Source organism: Lemur catta, chromosome 6 (assembly GCF_020740605.2).
Source record: "Lemur catta isolate mLemCat1 chromosome 6, mLemCat1.pri, whole genome shotgun sequence".
NCBI lineage: Eukaryota > Metazoa > Chordata > Mammalia > Primates > Lemuridae > Lemur > Lemur catta.
Window position 1 is genome coordinate 60,857,259 of NC_059133.1, and position 18,852 is coordinate 60,876,110.

Sequence of the window (18,852 nt, forward strand, 5' to 3'; positions counted from 1 at the left end):
ATTCTTCTTTCATCCTAGATAACTGAATTAGCCATACTTTCTTGTTTTTAATCTCCTTTATGTACTTTGTTTCTTGGAATGGACATTAATCTTTACTTTGGGCCAATAACTTATAATTGATGTAGTTTACAAAAAGTATCCCCTTTCAAGTATTTCTTAATATAGTGCTTCTTTAACTACATGCTAGATCCATTTAATTATATCTTTATTAACTTTGGAATCAATCAATCAAACTTTAATTGGCTGCCTGCCAAATACTAGCTTTGAGCTCAGAGCCTTTATTATATTGGTTTATATTGTTCAAAAAGGATGTTTTCATGAAACATCTTTTGGGATCAGTGTATCCTGAAACATGTTTTGGGATATGCTGAATTAAAACAAATAAGGCAAGCTTCCAGTTAAGCATAGTAGGTAGAGCACTTGTTTAATGCTCTGATTGGCTCCCCAAACCTCACTAAAATGACAATAAAAGAATGAAAAGAAGAATTTTAAGCCACAAAGACAAGAAAACTAGAGAGAAGGGATAGCTCATAAGAGATGTACACAGAATAGAAGCTTGAAAGTGATTATATGAAAGGGATGATAAACTGTCTTAGCAGAAAGTTGACACCTAAACCTTTCATGAGGAGAGTGAAGAATCAAGTCAATTCACATACCATCAAACCTTAGAAAGTCTCAAGTTTGTAGGCCTCCATTATCTCTGATGGCAGAGATATGTGATGGTGCCAAAAACCAGAATTGGTTGAAAATTTTTTGAGAAGCAGTTTATCCTGTGGATTCCTTGCCTGAACCAAGATAGAGGAAGGGGTTAAAGACTGGAGGTTTACTGGCTAGAGTGAGTGGTTAAGCCAGATTAAACTCTAACATAAGTGATGGTAGACAAGCAACAGGGTAACGAGAGGGAAATTACTTCAAACGGTGAGGCTTCTAGTCCTCTATCCATGATCATTTCCCAAGGCAGTGGCAGTCTTGCTTATTATATTCCGCAAAATAGGAGATAGGAGGTACATTCTGGGATACTGTCTTGCCCAAAAGAAAAGACTTGGAGATAATGTCATTTGGAAATCTCCCAGTGAAATAACCGGATATCTGTTTGATCACCTTACAATGAAACTCATTAGTTGAAAGGCTCTGATCACCTATCCACACGGTTTTCAATCAATATTTTAGTGTCCTACAAACAATCAGGGATCATCAGATATTTGGAGAAATCAACATAATAAAGATCAAAACAGAGATAAAATGAACCTGATGGGAAATAGTCCCAATGCTGGAAATAGGGAACAACTTTTAAAAAGTTAATATTTTTAGCTATAAAAGAAGGGATATTTCATCAGTGATACAAGAAAAAAACTATTTTAGGAAAAACTTTTAGGAATTAAAAATATTACAGCAGAAATTTAAAAATTCAGGAGTAAAACAAAAACTGAGCTGTCTTAGAAAGTAAGACAAAGTTAAAGAGATAATAGGATATTCACTGAAGAAATTCAATACCGAATAATAAAATCTCAGAAAAGAATTCCAGAAAGGAAAAATCAAAAGGTAGAAAGTTATCAAAAAAATTAATACAAAGGAAAATTTCTCAGTATAGTAGGGCATGGATGTCTGAATATAAAGAAATAATTTACCTAGTAAATGAGGAAAGAATTACACCAAGTACTTCACAAAATTCTAGAATTGTGAGGGTAACAAGGTCCTAGAGCTTATATAGAGAAAATAATAAGCCAATTATAAAAGATTAGGGGCTAGAAAGTGTCATCCACAACAGTTGGGGCAGTGGAGCAAGTCCTTGAAAATTCTGGGGAAAATAATTAGTAACTAGAAAATTCTATACCCTACCAAACTATCAAGTGTTAATTGCAGGGTAAAATAAAGACATTTTCTAACACTTAAGAGCTCAAAAATTAATTCCTATATTTTCTCACTTCTGCTGGAGGATGTGTATGGTATGCTTCACTAAATGAGATAATAAATGGAAGAACAATGTGAGATTAAGAAAATGAGTTCCAGCTCAGGAAAAGATAAGAGTAACAGCATGATGACAAAGCATAGTCCCAGAATGACTGTTGAACAGCACCTTTGAGAGTTACCAGGTCAGATTAGAGCAGGACAAAGGAATAGTATTTCCAAGAGAACAGGGAACAAACTTGATAGATGAGTTGATGTGTTTGAGTATATCTAGAGGGGATTTATACTTTGTTGTAGAGTTAGTTAAATTAATGGTAGATAATACAGAAAAAAAGGAAAAGAGAAAACAAAGCAGTTATGAACCCCAGGAAAAGCAAGAAACCATACAAGAAAAGTAATCATAATTCAGTATGTGGTTCAGCTGTGATCAGTGTTTATATAGTTATAATATAATACTGTCATATCAAATACTGATACATTGAAAAGGACAATATGGACAGAGTGAAGGTATAAAGAGAAAAGTCTTTATCTTCTGTAGTTAAAAAAAAAAAATTGCAAAGTACCTGAAACCAAAAAAATTTAGGTAGAGTAGTATAAGGATGTTATTTAGAAGTAAAAAGGTAAATGTTAAAAGAAACAGCCAAAAACAATTTGATGAGTGCTTTTGGGAAGCAGAAATTAAGGGTGGGTATTTCTATAGTTTTTCTTTATAAGCCTAGATTACTTCTTAAAGTATATACATGCATTACTTTGATAAAAATTAAATTAAAAAGTACATCACTGCTGTCCAAAGATAAGTAGGGGGTGGATTTGTAAAGCAGTCTCTGGGAAAACACAATTTAGACAAATTCACCAGTAGTGAATATTTTAGAAATTGTAACTGGAGCTGCTGAGTATTTATCTGAGAATTACCCGGAAATGTGTGAAATAGCTTTTGGACTAGATTTTCAAACTTGGCATTGGCCAGAAAACTAATAGTTCTTTCCGTAGAGAACATTTTGTCTACCAATAGCTTCCTGAGATAGGCTTCAAAATGAAATAATGCTATATAAACAGTATATACTTACTGAGTGTTGAATGAATGAAACCTGAATCAAACAACTCAGCACCTTTAGGACATAAAAGACATGCGGTATCTATAGCACAGCAATTCTATGTCTAGGTGAAGGAAAATGGTGGTTATTTCCAAGAATGTAGCTGGGTACCTACCATATGTTTTTACTCCTGGCTTTTTAAGCAATTTTAAAAATCAGTGTATCATCTTTTAAAAATACATCAAAGGCTAAGGCAGTAAGTTTCTGGAACTCAGCCCTCTCCCCTGCCCTCAACATTGAAATTACATTTGTTAAAATAGTTCTGACTGGATGGATAATAGCATGAAACCAAACAGCTGTTGTATAGTAACTTAAAAGGAAATTAGTATGCTATTAAGTAGAAAATAGGCTGTTACCAACTCAACTAACAGAACACCAAAATCTATATGGTCCTCCAATTTAGGAAACAGGCCTGCTAATTATGTGATTTATTTTGAACAATGTCAGTAGGGCTTTTGGGAGGCAACCAAAGCTGAAGATTAAAAGATAGTTGTCATTTGCACTGTAGACAAGTTATAAGCAATGTAGCCACCAACATTGCTATAACAGAAAGCTGTTTCAGTCAGCACTTCTACTTTTCCTTCTAATTGTAAAGTTTGAGGAAGAAGAGTACTTACTTGAAGTGGGCATCACTGGCTAAATGATAATTTATGGTTGACAAGGGCTGATGGCTCCAGGTCCCCTGGTTAGCTCCTACTTGAGATGAGTTAACAGTACTGTTTTTTAGATAATAGTTGGAAAGAAAAAATTAAGTGCATTACTGACATTAAATAGCAGGACTTCTTGTATATACCTTTTGTTACAAAATAGTTTAAGTTTACATAAGGTGGCAGCAATTTTTTTTTTTTTTTTTTTTTTGAGACAGAGTCTCACCCTATTGCCTGGGCTAGAGTGCTGTGGCATCAGCCTAGCTCACAGCAACCCCAAACTCCTGGGCTCAAGCAGTCCTCCTACCTCGGCCTCCTGAGTATCTGGAACTATAGGTGCACGCCATCATGCCTGGCTAAGTTTTCTATTTTTGGTAGAAGCTCTTGCTCAGGCTGGTCTTAAACTCCTGCGCTCAAGTGATCCTCCTACCTTGGCCTCCCAGAGTGCTAGGATTACAGGCGTGAGCCACCATCCCTGGCCAGAAAATGTTGACTAGAATTTTAATATTCATATGTCCTGAGCATAGCAGTTTTACCTACTTTACCAGTTTTCTCTATTGTGGCCTTTTATATTTTCCTTGTATCTGTAGCTTAACAAGATAAGATGAAATTTGCATTTGGGGAAATTGTGTAAATGGAAATACTGTTATTTGAAATGGAACTTTTCTACATATTTTAACCCTTGCCCATATGCTAGTATCAATACTGGTTTATAGTCTTTGAAGTAAAAATTAAGACAAATTAACCATGTCCTTTTATGTCTTTGTGCAGGAAACTCTTCATACAGTGAAACAGAAGGAAAGAAAAATGAAGCAATAAAGATATATAAGGTTTGTTGAAATAAAGAAAATTTTTTTCTTAGATAATAACTCTGTATGGTTACTTAGTACATAGCTCTAGTACCTCAGGTATATAAAAATATTTTAATATAACTGTTATGTACCTATTATGGAGGCATTTTTATTTGCTGTTTCACTAACTACTTTTTACTTTTCTAGCCTCAAAGATCAAATTGGCGTACAAGTCAGTGCTTCAGAAATTTTTTCTCCAACATATTTTCTTCTAGTAGTCACACTGGAGAATCTTCTTTTACCTGTAGAGCTTATTGGTTAGTATTTTCTACTTTTAATTGATGCTGTCTATACTTGATGTTTTAATGATTATGATTAGCTTTTCATAGAAATTTAAATTCTGGGCTCAATAAAAATTATCAAAAGGCCCACCTTGTTTTTGTTTTTTTCTTTTAGAGAATAAACTAGCTTTTAAGACAAAACCGGTTATTTTGTGAGCTTTTATATTATGCATTGACTGTCAATGACAGTGGGCTTTGTTTTCATTAATAAATTGTTCTATCCAAGCTTCTTATATAATAGAGAAGTAGGCTACTTATTAATTGTAAGGAGTAGTACCTAACAAAGCGGAAACCTTTTAGAGCCTACGTAGTCATCTTTGAATCCTAGTGACTGGCACGTAGATACTAAGTAGATATTTGTGGAATTTGAAGATTAAATTGGGATTTTAAAACCACATATACAGTTAGCTGAACTAACAGGACAGAATAAGATTGTGTGATTTAATTTTAGAGCTTGGCAAGGTATTCTAAGACAATAATTATATCTGAGTAGCTTTTTGAAAAGCTGAACTTTTCAAAAGTTCATCCATTTTGGGATGCAGTAATCATACCCTCCTTTATTTTCTTCTTTTGTCTTAGGCTAGTTTCAAGTGACAAACTATATTGCACCTAGAATGCCTTTCTTTTAATAATGAGGATTTTAGTATGAATTGATTTTTTTTTATCCTGTCACTTAAGATAGAAATTCAAGCATTATTTTTAGGAATCAAATAAACATAATTCTGATTCATAATATAAAAATTTTACTTAATTTAAGAATTAGTTTATATCCAAAGTGTTTAAATAGAAAAACTTTCTTATTCTTGTATGTGTGTCCCATAATGCTAGGTACAAAAACTGTTGCTATTCTTGATATAACCCAATTGTTTCTTTGAACTTAAAATTTTGATGAAGATCTGAAATTTATCTTTTAGTACAGAATTTATAGAAGTCAATGAAACCAGTGCATTGATTAGGCAGAAGAGACAGGAACTGGAATTATCATGGTTTCCTGATACATTACCTGGAATTGGAAGGTAAAACAAAAAATTGTTTACTAAAGTGTTTACAGGCTAATATGAGCACAAGATATCATTAATATGAATACTTAAGTACAGGGGTACCTTATTGAACAGTTATCTGCCTAAGGAAGTTTGTGCACATTAAACTTTGATGTTTCAATTGCCTAACGAAGATCGCTATTTAAAGGACCTCTTAGAAAGTAAAGAATCCTTAATTTATCTGTTTAATAAGTATAGATATTTATATGCTAGATTTATTTAAAATCGAGAGCACTTGAATAGTAAGATTCATTATTAGTAGTACCATTTAAACCTGCCATCCTTCCTCTACTCTTCCCCCATTGCAGTCTCACATGTGAGCATTGCTTTAATCATATTTCCCTGCCTGGGCTGGAGTGCAGTGATGCAATCATAGCTTACTGTAACCTCGGACTCCTCAAGGGATTCTCCCGCCTTAGCTTCCCAAGTAGCTGGGACTACTAGGCCTGGCTAGTTTTTCTTTCTCCCTTCCCCTCCCCCTCCCCCTCCCCCTCCCCCTCCCCCTCCCCCTCCTTCCCTTCCCTTCCCTTCCCTTCCCTTCCCTTCCCTTCCCTTCCCTTCCCTTCCCTTCCCTTCCCTTCCCTTCCGCCCTGCCCTCCCCTCCCCTCCCCTCCCTCCCTTCTTTCTTTTCTTTTCTTTCTCAAGGTCCCACTGTGTTTCCCAGGCTGGTTTTGAACTCTTTGTCTCAAGTGATTCTCCTGCTTTGGCTTCCCAAAGTGTTGGAATTATAAGTGTGAACCACTGTGCCCAGCCTCAAAAATGTCCTTCTAAATAATTATTTGATCATGTGCCTATTGTTCATGACTTTCTGTACTCTGGTTCTTTCTTTCTTAGTTTAAGTCCTCAAGCTACTAGCCCAGTGCTAGGTACATAACATATATTTAAATCAAGCTCCCAAATAAAGATTAAGTTTCCTGCCTGAGTTTTATGTTCATTTGTATAACATATTATGACTTTATTTTATATGTCACTATGATATAGTTTGTGTAGGGCATTCACTGTCTAGGAATGACAGTGTAACGTAAATAGAAGTAAAATTAGGAAGTCTAGATAGGTATACTATGAATACTATGAAATCCTTCTTTACAGTTGCATATTTTTAAGTATACATGTACCAGTCACCTTTTTTCTCCAGAGCTTCTCCTACTGCAGAATCTCGCTGTATATTGAATCAAATAGTCTTTTATTAGGTAGACCTAAATTTAACAAAGATAAAGAAACAAAGAAGCTGGGAAGTGGATTGAGTCTGAAAACAGAAAATTTTGGGGGTCTTAAGAGGTCCTTAGGGACACTGTGAACTTTGAAGAGCCCTCTTCAGATCAAGGCATTTTAGAATACAGTGTGGTGATAGAAATCAGTTCATTGGTTGCCTGGAAAGGAGGGAGAAGGGTGGGTGTAGAGAAACATGAGGGCACTTTCTGGGGAGGTGGAAATGCTTTGTTTCTTGATTGGGGTGGCAGTTAAACAGATATATACACTGGTCAAAAGTCAGCAAATTATACGCTTAAAATCTGTGCTTTTATTTTATGTTGAAATTTTACCTCAAAGTTGATTTCTTATTTTAGAGTAGTGTAGAAAAGAATAAAAGCTAAAAAAAATTCTTGACAAAATAGTACATTAAATTATTTTAAAGAGAAATATCTGTATTAAAGTTGCCTTCACCTCTTGCGGCCTTTCCTCTTAAGTTATCAGAAAAACATGCTTTTAAAGGTGTTTCTTTGCAGCCATTGGTAACCATCTGTAGACTAGGAGTAACCTTGAATTTACATTTTTAGTTTTTTGGGCGAAAAAGGTTAAAGCACTATATTTTAATATTGCTAACTTGATTTGGAGAATTAATAATTTTAAATTGCTGGTTTGATTTTTTTTTTAAACTATTTAAACAAAAATGTCTTTATTTTGTTTTGAATTTTCAGGATTGGTTTTATACCCTGGAATATTGAAATGGAAGTTCTTCCTCTCATTTCTTCTGTGTTGCCAAGAACTATTTTTCCAACAAGTACCATATCTTTAGAAAATTTTGGTAAAGTTTGTAAAATGTTTTTTTTTTATTTTAAAAACTGTTATTTCTTCCAGTTTCATAAAAATGTGAGTGTTGATTTAGAAAAGCTGTAAAATAAGGTATAGTAACTCCTAGATATTTCTGCAAATATTTGGACAGTGACTTTAAAATCATTCCAACTAGAATATATATACACAATAGAATACTATTCAGCCCTGTAATAGGAAATCCTGTCAGTTGTGACAACACAGGTGAACCTGGAGGACATTATGCTGCTAAGTGTATAAGCCAGACACAGAAAGACAAGTGCCACATGATCTCACTTATGTGGAATCTAAAAAAGTTGATCTCATACAACTAGAATGTAGAATGGTGGTTACTAGGAGCTGGGGTGCCTGAAGGACAGGGGATTGGGGAGGTGTTGATCAAAGGATATAAAATTTCAATCAGATAGGAAGAGTAACTTCAAGTGATCCATCATACAACAATGGTGACTATAGTTAATAATACAGTTAGTTGACCCTTGAGTAACATGGGTTTGAAATTCGTGGGTCCACTTGTACACAAATGTTTTCCACTAAATATAGTGAAAAAGTTTTTGGAGATTTGTGACAATTTGAGAAAACTTAGAGAAAGTATCTAGCCTAAAATATTGAAAAAGTCGAGAAGATATGTCACTAATGCATAAAATATATGTAGATACTAGTCTCTTTTATTAATATCATTTGCTACCATAAAATATATACAGATCTATTAGAAAAGTTAAAATTTATGAAAACTTATGTACACAAACACAGGCTGTGTATGGCACCGTTCACAGTCAGGAAAAATGTAAACAAAGATGCATAACTGCATAAAATTAACTTATTGTGGTGAGTTCAAGTGTTGTGAGTAACCACTAAATGTAGTGTAATACTAATGATCTCCAAGTGAACAGTTTTCCCTTCCAGTAAATTGCATATGGCAGTTTACTGGATCCCTTGGTGATAATGTCATGTTTAATGCAATACCTTAAACCTTGAATGACACCATGGGACCCATATGAAGTGGCACTAGTAATGCTGGAAGTGCTCCCAAGAAACAGAAAACTTATGATATTACAAGGAAAAGTTAAATTGCTTAATGAGGTCAACAGTTGCAGTTGCCTGCCATTTCAGACAGACAATTCATCTTGTAAACAGATGATGTAAACTTACCGTATTGATAAATACAGTACTGTAAATGTATTTTCTTTCTTGTGATTTTCTTAACATTTTCTTTTCTCTAGCTTTATTGTAAGGATATAGTATATAATACATATTAAAGATATGGGTTAATCAACTGGTTGTTTTATCAGTAGGACTTCTGGTCAGTAGTAGGCTATCAGTAGTTAAGTTTTTGGGGAGTCAAATGTATGTCAGTTTTTGACTGTGTGGGGAGTTGGTGCCCCTTAAACCTGCACTGTTCAAGGGTCAACTATATTATATTGAAAATTGGCTAAGAGAGTGGATGTAAGGTGGTCTCTACAAGAAGAACTATGTGAGATAATGCAGATGTTAATTAGCAAGATTCAGTCATTCCACAATGTATACTTATAAACATCATGTTGTACATAGTAAATACATACAGTTTTATCTGCCAATTTAAAAATAATCATCCCAAGTAAAAAGTCTGTTTTACAGTTTTAAGAAATTATGATGAAGGCTTTGAGGGACTGATTAGAAGTCTCCTTTCTGTTTAGGGCTTTAGTATCCAAACTATAGATCTTTTAGAAGTAACATCTGTTAATTAATTATGAACAAAAAGTTTGAGTCTTTATCAATTCATGGATAACTTGACAGTTTTTCTCCTTTTTGCATAATACCAGTTCATAAAGCAAATAGCAGTTAGCAGGCCAAATATACAGGTATTGTACCTTTTGTCCTTATAAAATTGCCCACACAGATCCAAATCTAGTTATAATTTATTTCAGTGTCATTAAGAAAAAGCTGATGAACACCTCATATTACTCAGATATTATTAGCTATGCATTTATTCATAATTTGATTTATGAGCATTTTGTTTTACTCTATTACAGACTGTTGTACGCTAAAATTAGCTAAAGCCAAACTATTACTTCTTAAAACACATTTACTTTTTTAAAATTTTAATTTTACTAGGTACTTCTTACAAGGCATTAGCACATACCCAAGAAGGAGAAGAAAAGAAGCAAACTTCTGGTACGTCAAATACCAGGGGATCAAGACGAAAACCTGCAGCAACAACTCCTACAAGGAGATCTACACGTAACATGAGAGCTGAAACAGTCAGTCAATCTCCGAAATCCCCAATATCAAATAATTCTAGGTGTGATGCCCCAGGTAACAATAATCCATCTGTAAGTGTTTCCTCTTCAGCTGCGTCAGAAAAGCAAACAAGACAAGCTCCAAAACGGAAGTCTATAAGAAGAGGAAGAAAACCACCTTTATTAAAAAAGAAGCTTCGGAGCTCTGAACCTCCACCTGAAAAATCATCTTCCAGTGATTCAGTAGATGAAGAAACAGCAGAATCTGACATACCACCTGTGCTAGAAAAAGAGCACCAATCAGATGTAGAAAGTAGTAATACTAGTACTGTGAAGACAAATGTAGAAAACCAGTCTGCTAACTGCTTGAAAAGTTTCAGTGAGGAAATAGAAAGTGAGAAACATGCTGAGAATCGTGATATAGAGGAAAATGTAGAATCTTCATATTCTAAATCTTGTACTCAAGATCCTCCTGTGCTATTTGGAGAGGAAGAGGAAATTCAGAAACTTGAGAATACAGATAGAGAGGCTAAAATTTTGTGTTTAGAGAGTGAGATTTCTGAAAATATTTTTGAAAAAGGAGGTGATCTATTAGAAAATCAAGACCAGATATCTGGACCTTCAGAATCAGAGGTAAAGGCAGATATGTATACAGATCATCCTCCAAACGATTTTCTTCCATGTTCAGGATCTGAAAGTGAAGTACACCCACCTATATGTAGTCCCTTACCCGAGTTACCTGAGAATGCAGAGTCAGTGGTTAATGAAGAAAAAATGAGAGAGAATCCCATAACAGAAATTATTGATCATAAAGATTCTATAGTAAAAATAGAAGAGCTTGTAGAGAGTCCCAAGTTAGAATCTTTTGAGGGTGAAATGATACAAACAGTGGACAGAAAATCTGTTGAGAGCTTAGAGGTTCATGTTGAAACTGAAGATACAGAAATAATTACAACAGGTGATACTTCTGAGAATGAAAACGTCAGTAGTATTCAAGACTCTGAAAATAATTTATTAAAAAATGATCTTCTTAACACCAAGTTGGACAAATCTTTAGAAGAAAAGAGTCAATCTGTGATTGAACATCCCAGATCTACAGAGTTGCCTAAAACACACAGTGAACAAATTCAGAAGCATTTTAGTGAGGACAACAATGAAATGATACCTATGGAGTGTGATTCATTTTGCAGTGACCAAAATGAACCTGAAATTGAACCATCTGTAAATGCTGATTCTAAACAACTGAATGAAAATTCTGTGGCACTCAGTTCTGAAAATAATGTACTGTCTTCTGATCCTGCAAATGAAAAGATTGAAACTGTATCCCAACCATCAGAAAGCTCAATGGATATAATAGATAAAGCCAAAAAGCCTCGTACTCGAAGATCTAGATTTCATTCCCCATCTACTACTTGGTCTCCCAACAAAGATTCTGCACAAGAAAAGAAGCGGTCCCAGTCTCCATCTCCCAAAAGAGAAACTGGAAAAGAAACTAGGAAGTCTCGATCACCGTCTCCTAAGAAAGAATCTGTCAGAGGACGGAGAAAATCTCGTTCTCAGTCCCCCAAAAAGGATATTGCAAGAGAAAGGAGGCGATCTCAATCTCGGTCTCCAAAAAGAGATAGTACAAGGGAAGGCAAAAGATCTGAATCACTGTCGCCAAAAAGAGATACTTCTAGAGAGAACAGAAGATCTCAGTCAAGAGTGAAAGATTCCTCTCCAGGAGAAAAATCCAGGTCCCGGAGCAGAGAAAGAGAAAGTGATAGAGATGGACAGAGGAGAGATCGAGAAAGAGAAAGGAGAACCAGAAGATGGTCTAGGTCCAGATCTCATTCTAGGTCACCCTCAAGATCCAGAACAAAAAGTAAGAGTTCATCGTTTAGTAGAAATGACAGGGACAGTTACTCTCCCCGGTGGAAGGAAAGATGGACAAATGATGGTTGGAGATGTCCACGAGGAAATGATCGATACAGAAAGAATGATCCAGAGAAACAGAATGAAAATACAAGAAAAGAAAAAAATTATAACAATCCAGATGTTGATGATCCAAATTCTGAAAAACGTAGAAATGACTGTCCTAATTGGGTAACAGAAAAAATAAACTCTGGGCCTGATCCAAGAACCAGAAATCCAGAAAAGTTGAAAGAGTCTCACTGGGAAGAAAATAGAAATGAAAATTCGGGGAATTCTTGGAATAAAAACTTTGGTTCAGGTTGGATGTCTAACCGTGGTAGGGGTAACCGTGGACGAGGCACTTACAGAGGTAGTTTTGCTCATACAGATCAGAATGAAAGTAGGTGGCAAAACCGCAAACCCCTCTCAGGGAATTCAAATAGTGCAGGGAATGAGTCTTTCAAGTTTGTGGAACAGCAACCCTATAAGCGAAAAAGTGAACAAGAGTTCTCATTTGATACACCTGCAGATAGATCTGGGTGGACATTTGCATCTAGTTGGGCTGTGAGAAAGACTCTGCCAGCAGACGTACAAAACTATTATTCACGACGAGGCAGGAATTCTTCAGGCCCACAGTCTGGATGGATGAGACAAGAAGAGGAAACAACTGAACAGGGTAACATATTCTCTGTTTCTTTATTGATGCTGTTTTATTGGAAGAAAGAGGTTATAAATTTAATAACTTATTTGTATGAATTGACATGATCCTTATTTGTAGTTTTATGTTAAACTGAACCTCGGTTATTTACAAGTCACTTTGCATTATGTAAATATATGTACATATATTTATGTACATTTAATATATATTTTTAACCCCACCCTTGCTCCAAACCTTGCCAGACTTAAATGTTTGATGTACTGTTTGCTACAGTAGAAGAATTTGGGATGTTCTTATGCAGGGTTTAACTTCTATTTCATTTATTTCAGATGTGTGCACTTGAATTTTTTTGATCATTGTTCTCATAAAAATACGTGCTCTAAAAATAAAGATTTATCTTTCCTTATTTTTCTTAAGAACATTGCAAGAAAAAAGCTGTTGAAGATATAAAAAATTGATTAACCATACTTGTAATTTAATAACTGAGTCTCGTTTTATATGACTACTTTTTCAACTAGTCAGTAACTTTCATTGGTTTTGTTGTACTGAGTCTGTCTATTGCTATTTAATTTTACTGTAACCAGTGGTTCTTTGCTTCTCTGTCTAAAGAGATTTGTAACATGATTTTTTTCACAAGTCTTTTTTCTTTTGGTAGATTCTAACCTGAAAGACCAAACAAACCAACAAGTTGATGGTTCTCAGCTGCCTATAAATATGATGCAACCACAAATGAATGTAATGCAGCAGCAAATGAATGCACAACACCAGCCTATGAATATCTTCCCATATCCAGTGGGTGTTCATGCCCCTTTGATGAACATCCAACGCAATCCATTTAACATTCATCCTCAGCTACCTTTGCATCTCCACACAGGAGTGCCTCTTATGCAGGTAGCTGCTCCGACCAGTGTGTCTCAGGGACTACCACCACCCCCACCCCCTCCCCCACCATCCCAACAAGTCAGCTATGTTGCTTCACAACCAGATGGAAAGCAATTGCAGGTATGTTTTTAGCAACTCAGGTTTAATCAATGCCATTGTAAACATTTTAGCTATTAGAGACAGATGTTCAAGAAAGGGAATCCTGGCACCCAAAACAATTGTTTATTTGATTATAATTTTAGGAAACCATCATAATCCCTCTTTCACTGTCATCCTCCAGACACCCCAACCCCCAAATAAAAAATTGAATACATATCATCAAATATAAGCCACAGTGTGCTTTTATTTATATCTAAACAGTTTTTTGTCAGATTAAGAAGACCAAATTGTGGGCCAAACTAGAATCACATAGTGGACGCTATAAAATTTTTCTTTGTTTTCTTGGATTTTGGGGGTGGAAGAGTGGGAACTAGTGATTAAGTATTGTGATGAGGCTTGTATTGTCTTGTCCAAACATTATATAAAGCTGTTCATTATCTCTTACCATCTGTGTTTCATTTTCATTAACTTACCATGCTAAAAAGGAAGAAGTACCTCTGAGACAGAAAATTTGAATAATTTGCAAACATTTTGTTACTTAAGTTTTATGTCTGCCTTTTAAAAATTCTAGAATCCTGTTACATGTAGTTGGAAGAGTAGGGAAATGGAATTTTAGAATTTGGGATCTTTTTCTGCTATCATCTCACTGCAAGCCATTTGTCTGCCTCAATTTCTCCAATCTGTAAAATCAGGGTGCTTACTTTAATAGTTTTGCAGGGAAGATACAGTTCTTTAAATGCTATTCTTTTCCTCCTTGTTTTTGTTACTGTCAAAACATTACAGTACACATTTATACTTTTATGACACATCTAAATTAGGCTCCGTTTAAGAATGTTATTTATTTTTCTTCAGATAGCTCTTTAGATACAAATAACCTGAATTATGCATTTCTTTTAAGTACTAAGGTTGATTTGCTTTGTTTTTTAATGTTATTTCTAATACATAACTAAAAGACTTTATTGCATACAAGTAATTTGTTTAACTGATGATAACTTTTTAAAACAGGGTATTCCTAGTTCTTCTCATGTAAGTAATAACATGAGTACACCAGTCTTGCCTGCTCCGACAGCAGCCCCAGGAAATGTGGGAACAGTTCAGGGACCAAGTTCTGGTAATACTTCGTCTTCAAGTCACAGCAAAGCCTCTAATGCTGCTGTAAAATTGGCAGAAAGCAAAGTAAGTGTTACAGTGGAAGCCAGCGCAGATAGCTCGAAGACAGACAAGGCAAGTTCAAGGTTGAGAGCAACCTACATAATTCTGTATATGATAAAGATGAAAAAATACCAGCTTTCTATTGTATGAATGGTGAAGGGAATTTATTGTTAGCAGTCTTAAATCCCAGTATTATTTGAAGGGTTCTATCTAGATGTGTTGATGCCCAATGAATTACTGGTACTATTTCATAATTATTTTTAGAAATATTTGATATATGTATTAGTAAATAACTTTTATATTTGTCACACTGATACTTGAATTTTCTTTTAATGTAAAGGTGGAATATTTTCAATTTCATATTTTTAAAGAAGCTTTTTTAAAACATGTGATTAGCAAATAATAATTATACATTTTCTTTTCATCAGAAATTGCAAATTCAAGAAAAAGCAGCGCAAGAGGTAAAATTGGCCATTAAACCATTTTACCAAAATAAAGATATCACCAAGGAAGAATATAAAGAAATTGTACGGAAAGCAGTAGATAAAGTAAGTTACAGCTTTAGTGGAGTTATGTGCATATTGTTTTGAACCACTTCTATTTTAATAAAGGAATGCTTAAATTTAATTAAAATAATAAAAGCTAGCTCCTACTAATTCTTGTCTGCTTTTTTACCTTTTGCATAAGTTCGTATGAGATAGGAAATGTGAAAATAAGTCTGGTTATCTCTTTGAGGTTGTTTTTCACAAAGCTTTCCATTTTGCTTTAATCCCTTTAAGCTTGAAAAAAGTTTTTCCCCCCTTTTTTCATAGGTTTGTCATAGTAAGAGCGGAGAAGTAAATTCTACTAAAGTGGCAAATCTGGTTAAAGCCTATGTAGACAAATACAAATATTCACGGAAGGGAAGCCAAAAGAAAACTCTGGAAGAACCTGTATCTACTGAAAAAAACATAGGCTGAATTGGGGAGCACTATAAAGGACATTATCAAGATATCTGCAAAGTGCAATTTCAACATGTACCATTAACTGAAAATCATACATAACTGTGATTGAAATTTGGTTTTGATAAAATTATTTTTTTTAACGTAGGATATAATGTTTTGTTCTAAATAAATAATAGTTCTGCACTGCAACTTCTATATCCTTCCTTCCCCTCCCCCTGAAAAGAAAATTTCAAGGGAAAGTAAAGGGTTTAGAGGAAGGTGCATTTTTACTAGGACTGTGTTATAGTGTGGATACTGGAAGATGTACAGCTTTTTGATTAAAACAATGGGGTGCATAAATTAGAGACTTCTAAGTGCACTGGTTTTGCAAGAGATATATATATTATACATTTATTCTGTCAGGCTAAAAAATAAAGTATGAACTTTATGATTTTTCCTTTTAATTGTAGAAAGTTAAATAATGTATTACCATGAAAAATATTTCTAATATTAAATAGAACGTACCAGTTGCAGGGTTCCTAATGTGTATTTTTACAGCACATATCTGAATAAATTGCTGAGATAGAAGACAAATTATCACATGAGTAAAATTTAGTGTTCAAAACTTTGAGACACTCTTCACCTGTTGTGTGACCAAATAAAGGTTATGCTGCTTGTTTCTCTTTTGTGCCTTTTTTTCCCCAATTGAGATGAAGCTGTTTGATTTGCCAGATTATAACTTTGGCAGTTCAAAGTCTTTGTTGAATTTAGATGACCAATTTGAGAAAAGTGTTGACATTGTAGAAATTATGTTCTTTCATAATACTTTCTACCCATCAGAGATGATAAATTATTTGTGCCAACTGGAGAATTGTGTTAAGTTGTGACCCTTTCCTGGGACTAAGGTAGATTTTCAAGACTCACTGCATTGGCTTCAGATTGTTGTTGCTCATCTATCTAATCACTAATGAAATTCTTTTCACACTTGAGAAATCCTCAAATGCTTGACAGTGAATAAAATGTTAATTTGGTAACTATGTCTTGGCCGTTAGTCATATTGCAAAATTCTGGATATTAAAACCTATGTTTTGTTTGGAAAGAAAGGGGGAAATTGAATAATGAAGTCTTGGTTAGGTTTTCAGGGACTAGGGATTTGGTTAATTTTTTTAAGTACTAGAGTATGTTAATTTTTATAAAAGGTAAGTCTAAAATGTTCAAAGAGGCATTATTTTAATTGGCATCATGAAAGAACAGTGGGTTCTCTCCGTGGTAAACTGTCTTTCATTCCAGTAACAATTTTCAGTAGATACCAAATAATTGGAAAGCTGTTCAGATAAGATATTAATGGATCCAAGGTAGATAAATGTCTCAGTGAGATAAACTGATCATTTTACTAGCTAAACTCTTTAGCGAGAGCATTGCTCTATAGGACTGTGCTTTTCTGAAGTAAAGATTATGTGTTTTTTAATTTTGTGTGCATAGTACTTTCCTGGTGCTAGCTTTGATAGGCAAAATATTTTGAAATGTTGGCTCCCATTATTATTGTGCTAGTTCATAAGCTTTGTTAGGTTATGAGTATAATCCTGAAAGTATTTCCAAGCAGTTTTTGATCTTCATTCTACATTTCTGGGCATTTGTAATATGGTATTCTACTGACATATATATTTTTAATTAAAGTTTGTGTTTAGATTATGTTGGAGAAGTTTGGAGTATATTTCTTCTAAGAAAATAAATATTAAGACAGTGTTTCAAATATCAGTGCACACCTGAGTTGTTTTGGTTAAGAACTCTAGAAACAATTGTGGGAACTTTCAATCTATTTTGGGTTAAGGCTGGTTCACACTTCAAAAATGTTGTAGCAAATTGCTGTGCTTGTGCTGATTAACCACACAATACATAACTCTTCCTGCATTTTCTTTCAGTGACATTTAGTGAATTAAGTGACGTTTTAAAATGTGCTTATACCATTTAGCTTTTGCAAACAAATTTTAAAGTTTTGGAGAAAACCTATGTCGTGTGGTCAAGAGTTAAACTCTCGTATATTTGGTGGCACTCTCATGAATTATTTCTACCTTTCTTGAAAATAACAAATATATGTTCCATATCTGGGGCACTGGTTAGACTGCATTGAAAATAGCTAATGAAGAATGTTTCTGGATTAGAATTCAACCTTTTTAAATTCTGAAATGTTTAAGAATGTGTTAGAAAATGCATGCTTTATGTTGAAAAAATACGTTTTATTAACATTCCCCATTCTTACTTTTTTCCAGAAACTCACATTAATGTTGCATGTGCACAGACTTAAAAACATTTTGTAGGGTTACATATTGTTATTTATCAAGATTCAGTATTGACTTGACCTTTGAAACCTTGGTCCCTTTAACTTACTAGTCACATTGACCGATGTTTTAGGCTATAGAGATGCCTAGAATTTTGAGACTAATAGAAGTTATCTATGATTTTAACATTCCAAAAGTTTTATGATTTATTTTTTTTATAATTACATTTTCTTTATTACCTTCCTTTAAATGGTTACAGTGTGTACTCTTTTAATGTTCCATGGAAAAGATGTAGCTTCAGAAGCACAGTGGTTGCCCCACGGTCCATGAGACATTGTTTGTAGTATGAGGTTGGCGTGCTGTCTACTGAAATAATACTCTTAAATATGTAGTGTGTAATATTTTCTAATAAATTCTTTTGATAAACAAAGTAGTGTCTTTAACATTTTATTATGAAGGTTCCTGGGAAATGGTGACTTACTTCATTATGACTCTTTTCAAACGTGTTGAAGTATTGGATTTGTAACAGAGTCACTGGCATCATGTTTACATTAATGTCCAAGCTCTAAAGCATGCTTAGAGTTAGCTATCGGCATGTAAAAGAGAGAAGAGACTGAAAAAAGGGGAAAATTCACCTGTAATCCTACCATTCAAAGGTAACAACAGCTGGCTGGATGTGGTGGCTCGTGCCTGTAATCTTATCACTCTGGGAAGCTGAGCAGGAGGACCATTTGATGCCAGGAGTTCAAGACCAGCCCGAGCATAGCAAGACTGTGTGCCCGTAGTCCCAGCTACTCAGGCAGCAGAGGCAGGAGGATCTCTTGAGCCCAGGAGTTTGAGGTTGCAGTGAGCTATATGATGAGGCCACTGCACTCTAGTC

At 34.6% G+C, this 18,852-nt stretch overlaps 1 protein-coding gene across 1 annotated transcript in view; it reads left to right on the top strand.

Moving 5' to 3' along the window:
• The window catches only part of SCAF11 (SR-related CTD associated factor 11), a 68,025-nt gene extending 49,623 nt beyond the window's left edge, over positions 1–18,402 (top strand). Inside the window, exons 7-15 of the mRNA XM_045553969.1 lie at positions 4,421–4,479; positions 4,648–4,757; positions 5,696–5,797; positions 7,738–7,844; positions 9,962–12,655; positions 13,293–13,639; positions 14,624–14,842; positions 15,199–15,318; positions 15,583–18,402. Coding sequence (XP_045409925.1) covers positions 4,421–4,479; positions 4,648–4,757; positions 5,696–5,797; positions 7,738–7,844; positions 9,962–12,655; positions 13,293–13,639; positions 14,624–14,842; positions 15,199–15,318; positions 15,583–15,729 — 3,905 coding nt within the window. The 3' untranslated portion in view covers positions 15,730–18,402. The remainder of the gene's footprint in view (positions 1–4,420; positions 4,480–4,647; positions 4,758–5,695; positions 5,798–7,737; positions 7,845–9,961; positions 12,656–13,292; positions 13,640–14,623; positions 14,843–15,198; positions 15,319–15,582) is intronic.
• Positions 18,403–18,852: the final 450 nt, after the last annotated feature.